Here is a 15,743-nt window from a genome sequence, read left to right as displayed (position 1 = left end):
TGATTTCACTCTCATACTTCATGTCAGTCGGAGCTCCGCACAGACCGCACATCCCGCACAGACCGCAACCCATGCCTTGACGGAAACCGACAGAACCCGGAGATCTCTGATCCGGACTCTGCTGCTCTTTATGTCTGAGCTTTAAAAACTTTCCTCCTCTCTCCCCCTCCCCTTCCTTTCCTCCCTCTCTCCTCTCTCTTCGTCCTCCTTCTCCTCATCCTCCTCCCTCCTCCCTCTCTCCTCCTTCTCTCCTCTCCTTCCGGACCGCGCCTCCCTCTCTGGACCCCGCCCATGGGCTCGGTTCTGCCGGGCCGCTTTGGGCTGAAGCCGGGCTTCAAGCCGCCGCAGCCGCTGTCCCTCCGCGGACATCACACGTCGGACCTCTTGCACAGCTTCCTGTACGCCGCGGGAGGCACGTGCTGGGCGAGCAGCCACACACCTTGACCATCAGAACCAGAACCTAGCACCAGAACCAGAACCAAGCTTCACCTGCGCACGAGGACTCGCACCGCGCCGAGCGCGACGCCCCATAGACGGCTTTCACCGCCGAGGGCTCGCGCAGTCTTCTCCCGGAGGTCATGTGACGACATCTTTAATCCATCCAATCAGAGGCTATTATGAAGTCAACAATACTTAACCTTTGCTCTTCGAGTCGAATAACCCTCATTTCAAATAAAGTCTGAACGTTTATTCAATTCAATAAAAAGCGTAAAATTCATTTTCAAAATAAAAGTCTGAACGTTTTTATTCCACTTCCATAAAAAGAGAAAATCTTTTCAAAAATAAAAGTGAAAGTTTTCTTATTCAATTCAAATACAAAGAGAAAACTCATTTTTCAAAATAAAAGTGAAAGTTTTATTCAATTCAAATAAAAAGAGCAATATTTTCAAAATAAAAGTCTGCAAGTTTTATTCAATTTCAAATAAAATAGCGAACCATTTTCTAAAATAAAAGTGTTGAAAGTTTTTTATCAATTCAAATAAAAAGAGATAAAAATGAATTATTGATCGAAAAACACGTAAATTAAAAAAAACTTTAAATTATGTCAAAGGTTTTTATTAACTGAAAACCAAACTATATTTAATTAAGATTCATTCTAATCTGCTTAATTTCTATTCTGAATCTGATATTATTCATTCATTAATCTGATCATAACTGTCCGGACTTGATCAGCTCTTTGATTCCCGTCGCGCCGCCGCCCGAACCTCCACATCAAAAACCTTTGAACAACCTCAAATGAAACGGATGAATTAATACACGAGTAAACCCTGTTGATGATAGCTGCATTAATAGAGTTTAATTGTTGTTCGCCTTCTTAATTAGTAGTTTTTTAATTCAGCGATTGACGACCGGCCTTTCTCGCTTTATTAGGTTTTCAATTTTACTTGACTTTTATTGTTGAAATTCTGTTTTTGGCTCTCGGAGAATTCTTCCGTACCGTTTCGGGACCCGTCCCGGCTACTGAACCCTCATCCAGACCCGACCCGGTTCTTCTGAGCGCGAACTTAGTCTCTCACTCCCGACCGGCGGAGGCCCTCCGCGCTTACGAGGCTGCCCTTCTCCTCTCCCTCCTCTCACTCTCTCCTCCTCTCTCCTCTCTCTCCTGCCTCCTCTTCCTCCTCCTCTCTCCTCTCTCCTCCTCCTCTCTCTCCCTCCTCCTCTCCTTCTCTTCTCTCCGATCTCGTCTCTTCCTCTCTCGTCCTTCCTCCTCCTACTCCTCATCCTCCTCTCCCCTCCTCCTCTCATCCTCCTCATCTCCTCCTCCTCCTCCTCATCCTCCCCTCTCCTCTCCTCTCTGTTTTAATCATGTTTAAGTTTGAGAATGTTTTCCGCTGTTTGTTATCTGAAATTAAATAAAATATTAAATATTAATATGTTCATATTTAATTTTCACTGTATTGTTTAATCTGATCAACGTGACCTACAACACACACACCACACACACACAGCCACACAAACACACAGACCACACCACAACACACAGCAGTTATGTATTATAAGTTTGTGTCTTGCATCTGTCTCTCATCTGAACTGATTGCACAAAAATCGTGTTTATGAAGTATTAATATGATGTGTTGTGTGTGTGTTGTTGTGTGTGTGTTTGTTGTGTGTGTGTTAAGCGATTCCAAATGTGTGCCGTCCCTTCGTGTTATGCCCAGTGCGGTGGATCATCGCTCAGAGTTTCATTCCAGGTGAGTTTCTGTCATGTGTTGTCTGCCACCAAAAAACGTTGGCGCATACGTTGACTTGAACTTTTGGTTTTGTTTCAGGTGAAGTGTTGGGCGATTTTCTCTAAGACGGGCACAAAGCGGTGAACAGAGAGGTTCCGGTCACGACGACTCATCTCACCTGAACACATCGACCTTACAAATACATATCAACCTTGATGGGGAGGTGAGCTACACACACACACCAACACAACAACTGACACCACCACAACACACAACACACACAACAGACCACAACACACCACAACACACACACAGACACACACACAAAACACAGACAGCGCAACACACACACAATAACGTATCAACGTTCGTCTGATGTTTTGTGAAACTTTTCTACTACAAGTTTCAGATGGTGTGATGGTAGAAGTTCCTCGAGCTAGAGAATAGAGAAACATTTGTCAGAAAATACATTTGCAAACGGCTCTCGTGGCCACAAATGTCACTCTACAGAAATAATTTCTACACAGAAACGTAGGAAAATTCGTGGGCTACGCAGCGATATCACTGCTGAAGCTGTCAGACTTATAGTTTTGGCGGGAGACGCACTGATGCTCCAGGATCACCCACCGACAGCCCCATCTACTCCCATGTAAACTGGAGAGGAGAAATTTCCCAAAGGAGCACGGGGCACCTGTTCTTTCTCTCTCTCCCCAGGTCACATTTTTTAACTTCACACACTGAAATTCAGCATTCACATGGTCGACAAGATGAGGATGCTCACGGTCATTTGGGCTTTTTGATACCACCTACCGTTTGGCATTAGTGTCCACTAGTTGGAGGGGCTTCATTTAGAGATTTTCTGTGTCTCTCAGCAGTCACTCACACACAGACAGAGCACAGCTGCTGACTCATAGCTAACAAGCTAACTTGATTGACTGGCTCATTAGCATAAAAGCTACATAAATAGCTGACTGTTAGCTAGCTAAGCCAGCTAAGTAAACTGTAACTGATGGACTAGCTGGTTTTTAACATGCTAACTAAAGCAACTAATTGTCATCCAATCAGGTGGTTCATTAATTACCAGCTGACTGACTAACTAGTTATAATTTGTAGGTAACAATCCAACACGTGTCACTAACTTAGCATCTGCTCACCGGTTATCATGTTAACTAACAGGTCAACAAGCCTGTTAGCCTGTTAGCCTGTTAGCATAGTTTGTTAAAGTGACGGTCATGTCCTCCCCCTCAGGTGTTTAACGAGGACGGCACCGTCAGGTATTTCATCGACGCCAGTCAGGAGGACCAGAGGAGCTGGATGACGTACATCAAGTGTGCGAGGAACGAGCAGGAGCAGAACCTGGAGGTGGTCCAGATCGGGAGCAGCATTTTCTACAAGGCCGTGGAGGTCAGTGAATGCACCACGATCACACCTGTGTGCGTGACGTAGATCTGAAACATGAAGAAGAGTCTGAACACATGAAAGTCATCAAACAGTTTTTAATTAACAAAAAAGAATTAACTGGACTGTAGACGAGACGTCTCAACGAGTCTGTGAGTTCAGGTGTGTGTCGCCCTCTGCTGGCTGAAAGATGAAGAGTCATCACACCTGTCCACAGAGACACACATTACATTCATTATATGATACATGTGTGTTGTTCTTATAGTATAATATATATATATATCTATCTATACTATATTATATATATATATATAATAAAATATATAATATATTATATCAATGATGTGTTAATGATAATGCGAGATTGCGTTGTGTTTTCCCCTCAGACGATTCCCCCCGGTCTAGGATAGTGACTCGGTTCTGGTAGGCAAAACTCCCCACAAACCTCTGGGAATCCCGGAATTTTCCGGAAGGGAGACGAAAGAGGCAGAGCAAGAAAGAAGACCAAACGACTGGTCAACGATGATGATTTTAATTATTGATCGGAGCCGTTCTGTAAACTCAAACAGGAAGTTTGTTGACCACTGATTCTTCATTGGTCCGATTCTTCCTCTCCTCTCCTCAGATGGGAGTTTCCACCACTGGAAGGCTCCCTCATCTTCCTCCCCTCCCTCCTGCCTCTCCTCCTCCTCATCACCACAGTCTGGGTCGCATGCGCTGCGTCATCTGCCACCCGCGGCTTCAACTCGCGCAGCAAACCTGCGCGCGCACATGCGCATCCACAGCTGGACAAGCCGTTCGTTGTGCGCTTCTGCAACCGCCGCTTCAGCCCAGTCGTCCACGCTGCGGAAACCACTGCGCGCGATGCACACCGGCGAGGAGCGCCCGTCAAGTGCCACGTGTGGCCAGTCCGCGTAATCGAGGGGCTGGCGGCCTGGCGCAGCGCACCAGAAGAAGAGCGCCAGGCCACGCGCCCTACCGGGGGAGACGCCGGGGCGGCGGGGGCGAGCGTGGTGGTGCACGCCGCCCACTCCCCCCCTCCGCCGCAGCTGACCGCCATGCCTCACCCCGCGTCGCTGGTTCACCATATACCCACCATGGTGCTGTGACGTGAGGGGGTCGACAGACTGCGTCATGTGACCCAGCTAGCATGCTAACTAGCCAAACAATTAGCTTGCTAACGAGCCGAGTCACCATTAGCCAGCTAACTCATTAGCCAGCTAACTCATTAGCCAGCTAACTCATTAGCCAGCTAGCATGCTTAAGCAACTTGCTGACTCATCGCGTGCTAACCGACTGGTTGGCCACATAACTAGCCGATTAGCTGACTGCTAGCCAGTTACCATGCTTACTACTTAGCCAAACAACTTGCTATCGAACTATAGCATGCTAGCTTAATAACTACACCATTAGCTGACTCATTTATTGTTAGCCAAATAAACGACTGACTGCTAACCAGCTCGTATCTTCACTAACTAAACAACTTGCTAACTAGCTTGATTGATTAACTCACTGGTTTGGTAAATTCTAGCATGCTAGTTTAATAGCTACATAACTAGCTGACTGCTAGCTAGCTACCATGCTTACTACTTAGCCAAACAACTTGACTAGCTAGCATGCTAGCTTAATAACTACACAACTAACTGATTGATAGCTAGCCTGCTACCTAACTAGCTAAGTAAACTAACTGGTTGGCTGGTTTTAGCTCGCAGCTAGCTCGTCCCTCAGTCTTCGCCACATTGATTCAGAGTTTGGTTCCCGTCACCGGCTCCATGTTTGATGTTACAGTTGGACTCCGTTTGGGCGACCCAGCTAATCATTGACCACGAAGACAAACAGTTACATCATCGTACATGGCATTTGTACATTACATGCATGCGCACATTTATGATTATTCCAACACTCAGACGTTCTTTAAATGTTTCATAAACATTGCATGATGGGACAGTGTCATGTCAGTATAAATCATGTGCCTTTGATGGTGATGATGTCGTGCTTTGGTTTGCATGCTAATTGATTGAGGTTGTAACGTGTGTTTAAAACTAGGAGGCGCTACAGTGTGAGCACTGAGGCTCCTTCAGAGGAATCCACTGAGCTTCTGGTAGTTCATTCAATGCTAACAGCTTAGCATACACAATGCTAAGTGACAGGAGGCTCCATGCTAAAGCTCAAATCTAAGCACCACTCTTTACCACTAGCTTGACAGAGCTAACTGAGCCAGGCCATGTGTTAGCAAGCTAGCTAGCTTGGCGAGCTATTCCAACTGAACAACAACTCTAGCCACGATGTCGCCAAGCTAACGCGACATATTTCAGATAAACTTAGCTGTGACATTAGCTTACAACGCGCTGGAACTTGCTAATGCTAACATATTAGCATGGTGCTTGCTCGCGTTATAGCATCGGTCGAGCTAATGTAGCTCAAGCTTACTCGGCTCTAATGCGACAGATTTAGCTAACATTAGCGAACATTAGCTCAAATTATCAACGTTAGCGTCCATGTTTGAGGATTATCAAGTCATGCTAACTTTGACGTGTACCGTGTTGCGTTAGCTAGCACTTTAGTGTAGCACCTTGTTGTGTGATAGAGTAGAGCTAACGCTAACGCCAAACATTTAAGTCCAGGTTAGCTTGATGATAGCAAAAGTCATGTTAGCATGGTGTTCTGTACTTTGCTCAGCATTAGCTACATGCTAACATGTTAGCAGCGATCAGTGAATCTACTGAAAGCTCGTCAGGTTCCTTTAAAGCAGCTCGTTAGGTTCAGGTTCCTTTAAAGCAGCTCGTTAGGTTCAGGTTCCTTTAAAGCAGCTCGTTAGGTTCAGGTTCCTTTAAAGCAGCTCGTTAGGTTCCTTTAAAGCAGCTCGTTAGGTTCCTTTAAAGCAGCTCGTTAGGTTCAGGTTCCTTTAAAGCAGCTCGTTAGGTTCAGGTTCCTTTAAAGCAGCTCGTTAGGTTCCTTTACAGCAGCTCGTTAGGTTCCTTTAAAGCAGCTCGTTAGGTTCCTTTACAGCAGCTCGTCACTTATTAAAACATGATGAAATGATGATTATTGTTTGTTTGTTGGTTTGGGCTGCGTTCAGGTTCAGAAAATCTAATGTTTGTAAATGTTTGGACACGTTTGATGTAAATAATGTGCAGACTGTGAATATAAACTTTATCTCATGTATCCGTATATGAAGTATGATATGTTGACTTCTATGGAGCACGTTGTATCTGAGCAAATATACTCTGAATAAAGTATCACGCAACCTTTACCTGATCGTGTCTGTCACTCATTCACTCTGCTGTGAAGTTGGACATTTGGACATGGGGACTTATGGAGACTGACTCACTTCTGGAGCCAGCCTCAGGTGGACGTTAGAGGAACTGCAGGTTGTGTGTGCGTGTCCTCGGCTGGACCTTCATGAATGTTTGTGGACGTGATAACAGAGTCAACATGTTGGGTAAGATCAGAAAACACAGGCTGAGTAAACTCACCTTTGGGACACAAACAGTCCGTCCACTTCCCGTCTCCGCTGATCAATCACTAATAAAATCTGAGTCCGTCCGTCGTCTCACTCAGTTCTGCTTCGTCTTCACCGTCAGGATGAAGGTGTGTGTCCTCCTGATGTGTGTGTGCTTTCTCTGCTGGACGACCGACGCAAGTCCAGATGAGTCCAGATCGTGAGTCACGTCTTCCTGTCTGCTACTTGTTAGCATTGTTAGCTTCACCTGTGTCAAAACAAAACAAAAGTTACCTGAAGCAGCTGCAGGAGGAGCTGTTAGCAGTTAGCTACTGTTAGCAGTTAGCTACATTAGCTACTGTTACCATTAGCTACTGTTACCATTAGCTACTGTTAGCAGTTAGCTACTGTTAGCAGTTAGCTACATTAGCTACTGTTAGCATTAGTGACTGTTAGCATTAGCTACTGTTAGCAGTTAGCTACTGTTAGCATTAGCTACTGTTAGCAGTTAGCTACTGTTAGCATTAGCTACTGTTAGCATTAGCTACTGTTAGCAGTTAGCTACATTAGCTACTGTTAACATTAGCTACTGTTAGCATTAGCTACTGTTAGCAGTTAGCTACTGTTAGCATTAGCTACTGTTAACAGTTAGCTACATTAGCATTAGCTACTGTTAGCATTAGCTACTGTTAGCATTAGCTACATTAGCATTAGCTACTGTTAGCATTAGCTACTGTTAGCATTAGCTACTATTAGCATTAGCTACATTAGCATTAGCTCCAAACCAGCTGGATCCTCTGTGTTAGCTGTGTTAGCTTTGTTATGTTAGCTTTAGCTCCCCTGTTTCCATCATGGCGTCTGTAGGTCTCCTCGGTGCTGTCACGTTAGTCCCTGTTGGACTCGGAGGCTGAGGTCCAACCCGGTCCGGCTGCTGAGCCCGGTTCTGTTAGCATACTAAGAGCAGATAATTAGCGGTTAGCTACTTTAGCGAACATGTTGACGTTTACCATCTCTGGTTAGGGTGTTAGCATGCTAACCTTAGCTATACCTATGACCACTTCCTGTTCCACCATGACATACAGGAAGTAAAGACAGCGTGTCGTCCTCTCTCAGGTTTCTGATTACAGCTCCTGTCTCGCTGCGTTTGGACGCCGTGGAGACGGTTCTGCTGCAGTTGTTTGGTTTCACAGATGAGATGAAGGTCTACGTGTACCTGAAGACCTCCATGGCTCCGGACCACGTGGTTCTGGCCCAGGACGTCGTGACCCTCAACACCCAGAACGTCCACCAGGCTGCTGCCAAAGTCCGGGTCAGTGGTGACTCACAGCTGTGATTCATAAAAGTGATCTGAGGACGAGGTTCTGGTCCTGACGTGTCCTCCTTCTCTAGCTGTACCCAGGTCAGCTGGATAAAAGCGTCAATCATGTGATCCTCCACGTCCAATCCAGAGACTTCAACAAGCACCTGTCCATCCCTGTGAGCCGCACCAACGGCTTCCTGTTCATCCAGACCGACAAACCGCTGTACACGCCACATCAGAGAGGTGAGATCACAACAGACACTCAGCATCCCACAATGCACTGCACAGAAGTCACAGGCTGACCTCGTGATTCTTTCTCTCTGGATCGACCCGTCCAGTCAAAGTCAGAGCGTTTTCTCTGAACCAGGAGCTGAGGCCGGCCAATCGCAGCGTCTTCCTGACCTTCAAGGTGAGTTCACTGACCAGCACGGTGTCAACATGTTGATCTGGCTCATGTCAAGCTGATCTCAGATCAGTGATCGTGTCCCCAACAGGACCCGGATCATACAACGGTGGACATCGTGGAGATGATTGATGTCAACAACGGAATCCCATCCATGCAGAATCCGTTCAAGATCCCCATCAGACCAAAGTAAGAACCCAAACATGCATCAACCATCTGTACACACTCTGATTCCAGGCTGTTTCTAATGTTGTCAAGGTGATTCCAGGCTGTCTGTCATGTTGTTCCAGGTTGGGGATTTGGACCATTGAAGCTTCGTATTCTGATGATTACACGACGACAGCAAAAACGAACTTTGAAGTTAAAGAATACGGTAACGAGACAACGACTCGTCATCAGATCTGATGATGACATCACGTTTCAGGTGAATCAAAACGTTGTAAAAATGTTTCCTGTCAGTTCTTCCCAGTTTTTCCATCCTGATGGAGCCTGAGGTGAACTACATCAGCTACGGACAGTTCAACCGCTTCAGCTTCAAGCTGTCTGCCAGGTGAGGAAACACGCTGACGTCATGTTCACAAGACAAGCGATGACTCAGCAATTATTCAGCTGTGAATTAAATCACACACACACACACACACACACACACACACACACACACACACACACACGTGCTTGTATCAGGTATCTTCACGGTGCTCCGGTGGCCGATGGCGAGGTGCTTCTGCGTTACGGCTACATCAGCGGGAAAGATCCTCCAGTCATCATCCCCAGCGTGACCACGCACAGAGTAAGAACATGAGACATATATCGATAAAAAACTAAAATGGTTCTAAATATCAGTATATAAAATATCAGTATATAAAATATCAGTATATAAAATATCTGTCCTGTGACCTCAGCTGTCCTCAGACGGTGACGTGGACGTGAGCGTGAACATGGAGAAGCTTCTGTCCAAACACAACAAAGACCTCAACAGTCTGGAGGGGAAGTACCTGTACATCGCCGTGCTGGTTGAGGAGGCCACAGGTACAAACATGAGCCGACATTCAGCTACCTGTTCAGGTGTCCTCACCCCTCCTCACCCCTCCTCACCCCTCCTCTCTGTCTGACAGGTGGGCTCTCTCAGGAGGCGGAGTTTGCTTCAGTGAAGTTTGTCAAATCACCGTACAGCCTGAGGCTGGTGTCCACGCCCCTCTTCATCAAACCTGGACTTCCTTACAGCGTCCAGGTGTGTGTGTGGGCGTCCAGGTGTGTGTGTGGGCGTCCAGGTGTGTGTGTGAGGGTGTCCAGGTGTGTGTGTGAGGGAGTCCAGGTGTGTGTGTTGTCGTCCAGGTGTGTGTGTTTGGGTATCCAGGTGTGTGTGTGTGGGCGTCCAGGTGTGTGTGTGTGGGAGTCCAGGTGTGTGTGTGAGGGTATCCAGGTGTGTGTGTGAGGCTGACATGGATGAAGTGTTGATGAGGAGCTTCGATCCGCCGTGATGTTTCTCTGCAGGTGCTGGTGAAGGATCACCTGGGCAAACCGGTGAGTCAGGTCCGGGTTCGCCTGGTGAAGCGACAGCTGTTCATGAACGGGATGGAGAACGAGGAAATGCCCTGTCCTGACAGCGCCAACAGCCAATCGGACGGCCTCGCTGTCTTCATCTGCAACACGCCGAGAAACGGAGTGAAGGCGGTGCTGAAGGTGAGGAAGAGGAAGATGTGGTGTCGTCATGGTGTGTCCATTTTGTGTTTGCTGTACTTGTTGTTTACTTCCTGTCACAGTTTGAGACGGAGGACTCCGCCCTCCCTGCAGCCAGTCAGGCCAGTCTGAGTCTGGAGGCGGTGGCCTATGAGTCCCCGAACCAGCGGTACCTTTACATCGACCCCCCGCTGCCCGGCCAAGGTCTGGAGGTGGGGCGCTTTGCCAGCATCAAGGTGTACTCGGCCACGCCCTCCTACATACCTGTCAATTCCCTCAACTACGTGGTGAGAAAACACAGCTGATGATGATGCACGTCTTCAGTGTTTGTCCTGTTTCCATAGTAACCGATGACGTCACCCTCAGGTGATCTCTAAAGGGAAGGTGGTGGACTTCCGCAGTCAGAAGTTCCTCGCCTCCACCGATAACAAACAGGTTCTGAGCTTCCGGCTGACACCCGTCATGGTCCCGTCCATCAGGCTGCTGGTCTACTACATCCTGTTCGGGGAGGGGACATCCGAGCTCGTGGCGGACTCCGTCTGGCTGGAAGTCAAAGACAAGTGTGTCAACGGACTCAAGGTACCACGAGACAGTGTCTGAAAACAGATTCAGTCAAGAGAATCCACCACTTGGACACAAGTCCATTCTTTAATGTTATCAGGGTAATTCCAGGCTGTCTGTAGTGATATCAGGGTGATTCCAGGCTGTCTGTAGTGATTTTAGGGTGATTCCAGGCTGTCTGTAATGATATCAGGGTGATTCCAGGCTGTCGGTAATGGTATCAGGGTGATTCCAGGCTGTTTGTAGTGATATCAGGCTGATTCCAGGCTGTCTGAAATGGTATCAAGGTGATTCCAGGCTGTCTGAAATTGTATCAAGGTGATTCCAGGCTGTCTGATTGATTCTACATGCTCACCATGTAAAAAGTATATTTTGTACTGAATGTGTGTGTTTGTAAAGATGTCTATGTGGGGACCAGCAATGGTTTAACAGAGTGAGGACATTGAGTCGTCCTCACGTTGTTTTCTCTGTCATGGTCTCCAGAGGCTGTTTATGAGAGTTCAGAGAGGTCCTCAGAATAATGCCAAACTTGTGTTTTTACACACAATACTGAATACACACACTTCTTGCTCTCTGCTGCCCCCCTTGGATCATGCTAATGTACTGCACTGTGTGTTTGTCAGACGGACCTGTCATATCGAAGTCGGGAATACAAACCTAAAGAAAACATCCAACTGGACATTCAGACCAATCAGGACGGCCTGCTGGCTCTGTCTGCTGTGGACACCGCCCTCTACACCCTACGGCCTAACTACAGGGACCCCGTTGCCATGGTAACACAGTTAAACGCTGTTTATTGTCAGACAGTGTTGGTGAGTTTTATTTGAAGTGACAACAGTAACTGGATGTGCGGTGCAGGCTCTGCGGACCATCGAGGAAAGTGACCTGGGCTGCGGTGGAGGCGGTGGCAGAGACAGCGCAGATGTCTTCCGATTGGCCGGGCTCACCTTCATGACCAATGCCAATGCCCAAGCATCAACCAGCAGTACGTTAACCAACCAATCAGGCGATCGATCCATGGGCTGATCGATGAAATGAGCTGAACTGTGTCTGTGTGCAGGTGAAGTGTGTACAGCTGTGGTCCGTCCAAAACGATCTGTGAGTGCAGAGGAGAAGGCTGCGAAAGGTGAGACACACCTGAGAATGTTAACATGTTATTTATAATAAAACAGATCTAACTTTCTATAAGTAATATTTATTGTTATTCCAAAGACGTAAATATATTTCCTTCAGCTCGATAACAGTGTCTGTCTCCGTCCAGCTGAGAGCTACGGTCATCTGAAGACGTGCTGTGAACAAGGGATGAGGTTCATTCCAAAGAGCGTCACCTGCCGTCAGTTCTCCGAGCAGCGTTTCAGAAACCCCAAACACCGAGAGTGCAAACGCGTCTTCAGAGAATGCTGCGAGTACATCCAGCGCTCAATGGAGAACCAATACATCCTGGGACGCCACGGTCAGTCTGAACTAGGGCTGCCACGATTAGTCGATTAGTCACGATTATGATGACGAACAAAATCGTCGACAACTAATTTAGTCGACGCATCGTTTTTTTTTGTTTGTTTTTTTTACTTTTCTCTTAAAACTGCGGCTGCAGCTTCCACTGCCTCTGCCTTTCTGTCACACACACACACATGCACACACACACGCACACACACACACACACACGCACACACACACACACGCACACACACACGCACACACATGCACACACACACATGCACACACGCACACACACACACGCACACACACACGCACACACACGCACACCACGCCCACACCCACATGCACACACGCACACCACACCCGCACACACCTGTACACACACACGCACACACACACACACACACACACACACACGCACACACACACACACACACACACACACACACACACACATGCACACACACACACACACGCACACATACACACACACACACACACACGCATTTCCTCCGCGGCGGTGCGCCACGACCGGACCTCACCGTTTCCCGGGGCCGTGGACTCTCATTAAAGCGTTAATGAGCTGTCATCTTAATTGTTTTTAGTTTCAGTTAGCTCACACTTCAAGCTGAAAGCTAATGATCTGATCAGCTGCAGGTTTTACAGATTAGTCGATTATCAAAATAATCGTTAACACAACATGTACGGCTGATGGAGGATCAATACTACAGACTGTGTGTGTGTGTGTGTGTGTGTGTGTGTGTGTGTGTGTGTGTGTGTGTGTGCTGTACAGACTTGGGTCCGGACTTCGACCAGACTCCTCTGGTGCGGAGCTACTTTCCAGAGAGTTGGATGTGGGAGGTGCAACCTGTCAGGTGACACAAATCAAACACACCCAGGAGTTTCTGTTTGTTTTGTTTGTTTGGACAAAAAGATAACAGCAGTGGGAAAGTAACTAAGTACATTTACTCAAGTATTTAAGTACAATTTTGAGGCACTTGTACAACCAAGATCCCCAAAAAGTTTGGACGCTGCTTAAAACGTAAATAAAAGACGAGATTCATGTTCAAACTGAGAAACTTTAAATATTCACTCATTCTGACAATAAAGGTTTGACAGGATGAAGAACACCTGTTTGAAGCTTCCACAGGTAAACCGCTTCATTGATAACACCTGATCGTATTATGATCGTGGGCGTCCTTGAAAGGCTCAGTCATTCAAATGAAGGACAGGCGAGGTTTAACACTCCGCACACTTCTCTGGACCAGAACATCTGAGACGGACTGACAAGAAGTGGATTGAAGAGTCCATGATTCAAACCTCAGACATGTCCAAACCTTTTTTGAATCATGGTTGTATTTTTCTTGGGTGTTTCCATTTTAAGTGTTGCAGTACTCCAAGTCGGTCTTAGACAAAGAGGACTCTCGATTCTAGTTCAAATCGGTCAAGACTGCAGGGATATATAATGTCTCATGGAGGAACACATGGTTCATAAATACTTCAAGGTGGTGACCCAAAGAGAGGTCTCATATGTGGTCTTTGTCAAGACTTGGTCTCAGTTTAGTCGGTCTTGACCCCAAAACAGTCCAGAGAGAAATACTGAACTTTTTATTTAAAGTAACTGAACTTGGCTCCACACAATAAAACGTAGTGAACGTTGTTCAGTTGTTCGGACTGACACAGCACTTCAGGGATTTATTACTTATAATCAAACATTCTTTTATCTGATTTGAATTACTGCATGTTTTTGTCTTCAGGTCGGGCCGGTTCTCTCTAACCAAAACTCTACCAGACTCTCTCACCACTTGGGAGATCAAGGCCGTCAGCATGTTCCAGAACGGTCAGTTTCTTCACCTCCTTCAACCTTCATTTGTTTTTGTAACTGCCAACATTTGTAATCTGTTACATAACTCAGGATTGTCCATGAAGTCAACACCAGCATCCACCAAAGGTCTCAGGTCATGTGACCTTCAAGGCGCCGAGCTTTGAACACTTGTTCTTGAATATTAGCAAGAACAACACTTGCGACGAGGATGGGATTCGAACCCACGCGTGCAGAGCACAATGGATTAGCAGTCCATCGCCTTAACCACTCGGCCACCTCGTCACAGGTGTGCAGTTTCCAGGTGATCATCAAAAGTTAACTTCTGTCACGACGTGACACTTGTAGAAGGTTTCACTCCAGCATGTTCTCTTCTGTTGAGGAGGTAGGAAGTAACAAACAGACTGTTGTTAGGAGTTCATACCACGACCTGAAGTCAGCAGACTTACTTATATTCATACATAAACATCCTGTGACAGTGTTCATGTTGAATTCCTGTGGAGATCAAATGTAGGCAGTTGTCCTCAGACAGTCCATCCCAAGAGTGAAGTCCTGTTTTTGGTGACCTAAGCCACGCTTTGTTCAGTTCATCCTGATGTCTGGAAGCCAAAACCACCAAGTTAACTCAGAAAGACAGACAAGTAGTATTAGTAATTGTTGAATATTAACAAGAACACAGCTTCCGACGAGGATGGGATTCGAACCCACGCGTGCAGAGCACAATGGATTAGCAGTCCATCGCCTTAACCACTCGGCCACCTCGTCCTTGATATGTAGTCCTCAAGGTGACCAGCAGGAGCATGTGTACACAGAGTGACGCTGCATGTTGGTGAACGTTCTCAGCCAACCAGCTTGCAGTGTCTGTTCAAGGTTCTTGTAGTCAACCTGTAGCTCGTTGAGGTCACCTGTGGGTCATTGAGGTCACCTGTGGGTCATTGAGGTCACCTGTGGGTCATGGAGGTCACCTGTGGGTCGTTGAGGTCTCCTGTGGGTCATTGAGGTCACCTGTGGCTCGTTGAGGTCACCTGTGGCTCGTTGAGGTCACCCGTGGCTCGTTGTGGTCACCCGTGGGTCGTTGAGGTCACCTGTGGGTCGTGGCGGTCACTTGTGGGTCGTTGGGGTCTCCTGTGGGTCGTGGTCTCCTGTGGGTCGTTGAGGTCTCCTGTGGGTCGTTGAGTCTCCCTTCCCTCGTGTCCAGTTGCCTAAGATAACCTCCAACAGATACTTCAGATCAGATCTCAGACCACCTGTCGTGACTCTCTTGTTAGATTTGACAGTACTTCATCAGACTGTGACTGAGATGTTTGAACATGTCTTGTCCAGGTATTTGTGTTGCGGAGCCGGTTCAGGTGTCAGTCAATCTGCCGCTCAGCGTGAACATCCCACTGCCGTATCAGGTGGTCAGAGGAGAACAGCTGGATCTCGAAGGCTCAGTGTACAACCAGCAGCCCGACAGTGTCACGGTACCAGCCACGCACCACAGTCTACTACATATCCCATGATTCAGTGCAGGTGGCTCACTGATT

At 47.1% G+C, this 15,743-nt stretch overlaps 1 protein-coding gene, 1 long non-coding RNA gene and 2 other non-coding genes across 4 annotated transcripts in view; 2 read left to right on the top strand and 2 right to left on the bottom strand.

Annotated features, from left to right (window-relative positions):
* Positions 1 to 4,546: 4,546 nt before the first annotated feature.
* On the top strand, positions 4,547 to 6,721 carry LOC113747318 (uncharacterized). Its single transcript, XR_003463556.1, has 2 exons — positions 4,547 to 6,520; positions 6,567 to 6,721. It is a non-coding gene; the product is annotated as an uncharacterized LOC113747318 (long non-coding RNA).
* A 350-nt stretch (positions 6,722 to 7,071) lies between these two features.
* c5 (complement component 5) overlaps positions 7,072 to 15,743 on the top strand; it is a 28,489-nt gene continuing 19,817 nt past the window's right edge. Inside the window, 20 exon segments of the mRNA XM_027286716.1 lie at positions 7,072 to 7,231; positions 8,125 to 8,320; positions 8,401 to 8,554; positions 8,650 to 8,720; positions 8,806 to 8,903; positions 9,005 to 9,087; positions 9,174 to 9,264; positions 9,399 to 9,504; positions 9,617 to 9,743; positions 9,830 to 9,945; positions 10,209 to 10,397; positions 10,478 to 10,681; positions 10,761 to 10,973; positions 11,579 to 11,728; positions 11,814 to 11,940; positions 12,016 to 12,081; positions 12,217 to 12,408; positions 13,189 to 13,270; positions 14,153 to 14,235; positions 15,541 to 15,680. Of these exon segments, the coding sequence (XP_027142517.1) occupies positions 7,155 to 7,231; positions 8,125 to 8,320; positions 8,401 to 8,554; positions 8,650 to 8,720; positions 8,806 to 8,903; positions 9,005 to 9,087; positions 9,174 to 9,264; positions 9,399 to 9,504; positions 9,617 to 9,743; positions 9,830 to 9,945; positions 10,209 to 10,397; positions 10,478 to 10,681; positions 10,761 to 10,973; positions 11,579 to 11,728; positions 11,814 to 11,940; positions 12,016 to 12,081; positions 12,217 to 12,408; positions 13,189 to 13,270; positions 14,153 to 14,235; positions 15,541 to 15,680 (2,565 nt within the window). The 5' untranslated portion in view covers positions 7,072 to 7,154.
* trnas-gcu (transfer RNA serine (anticodon GCU)) lies at positions 14,421 to 14,502 on the bottom strand. Its single transcript has one exon. It is a non-coding gene; the product is annotated as a tRNA-Ser (tRNA).
* trnas-gcu (transfer RNA serine (anticodon GCU)) lies at positions 14,901 to 14,982 on the bottom strand. Its single transcript has one exon. It is a non-coding gene; the product is annotated as a tRNA-Ser (tRNA).

The sequence above is a fragment of the Larimichthys crocea genome, chromosome XIII (assembly GCF_000972845.2).
Source record: "Larimichthys crocea isolate SSNF chromosome XIII, L_crocea_2.0, whole genome shotgun sequence".
Taxonomy (NCBI): Eukaryota; Metazoa; Chordata; class Actinopteri; family Sciaenidae; genus Larimichthys; species Larimichthys crocea.
This window is presented reverse-complemented; position numbering and strand designations above follow the sequence as displayed.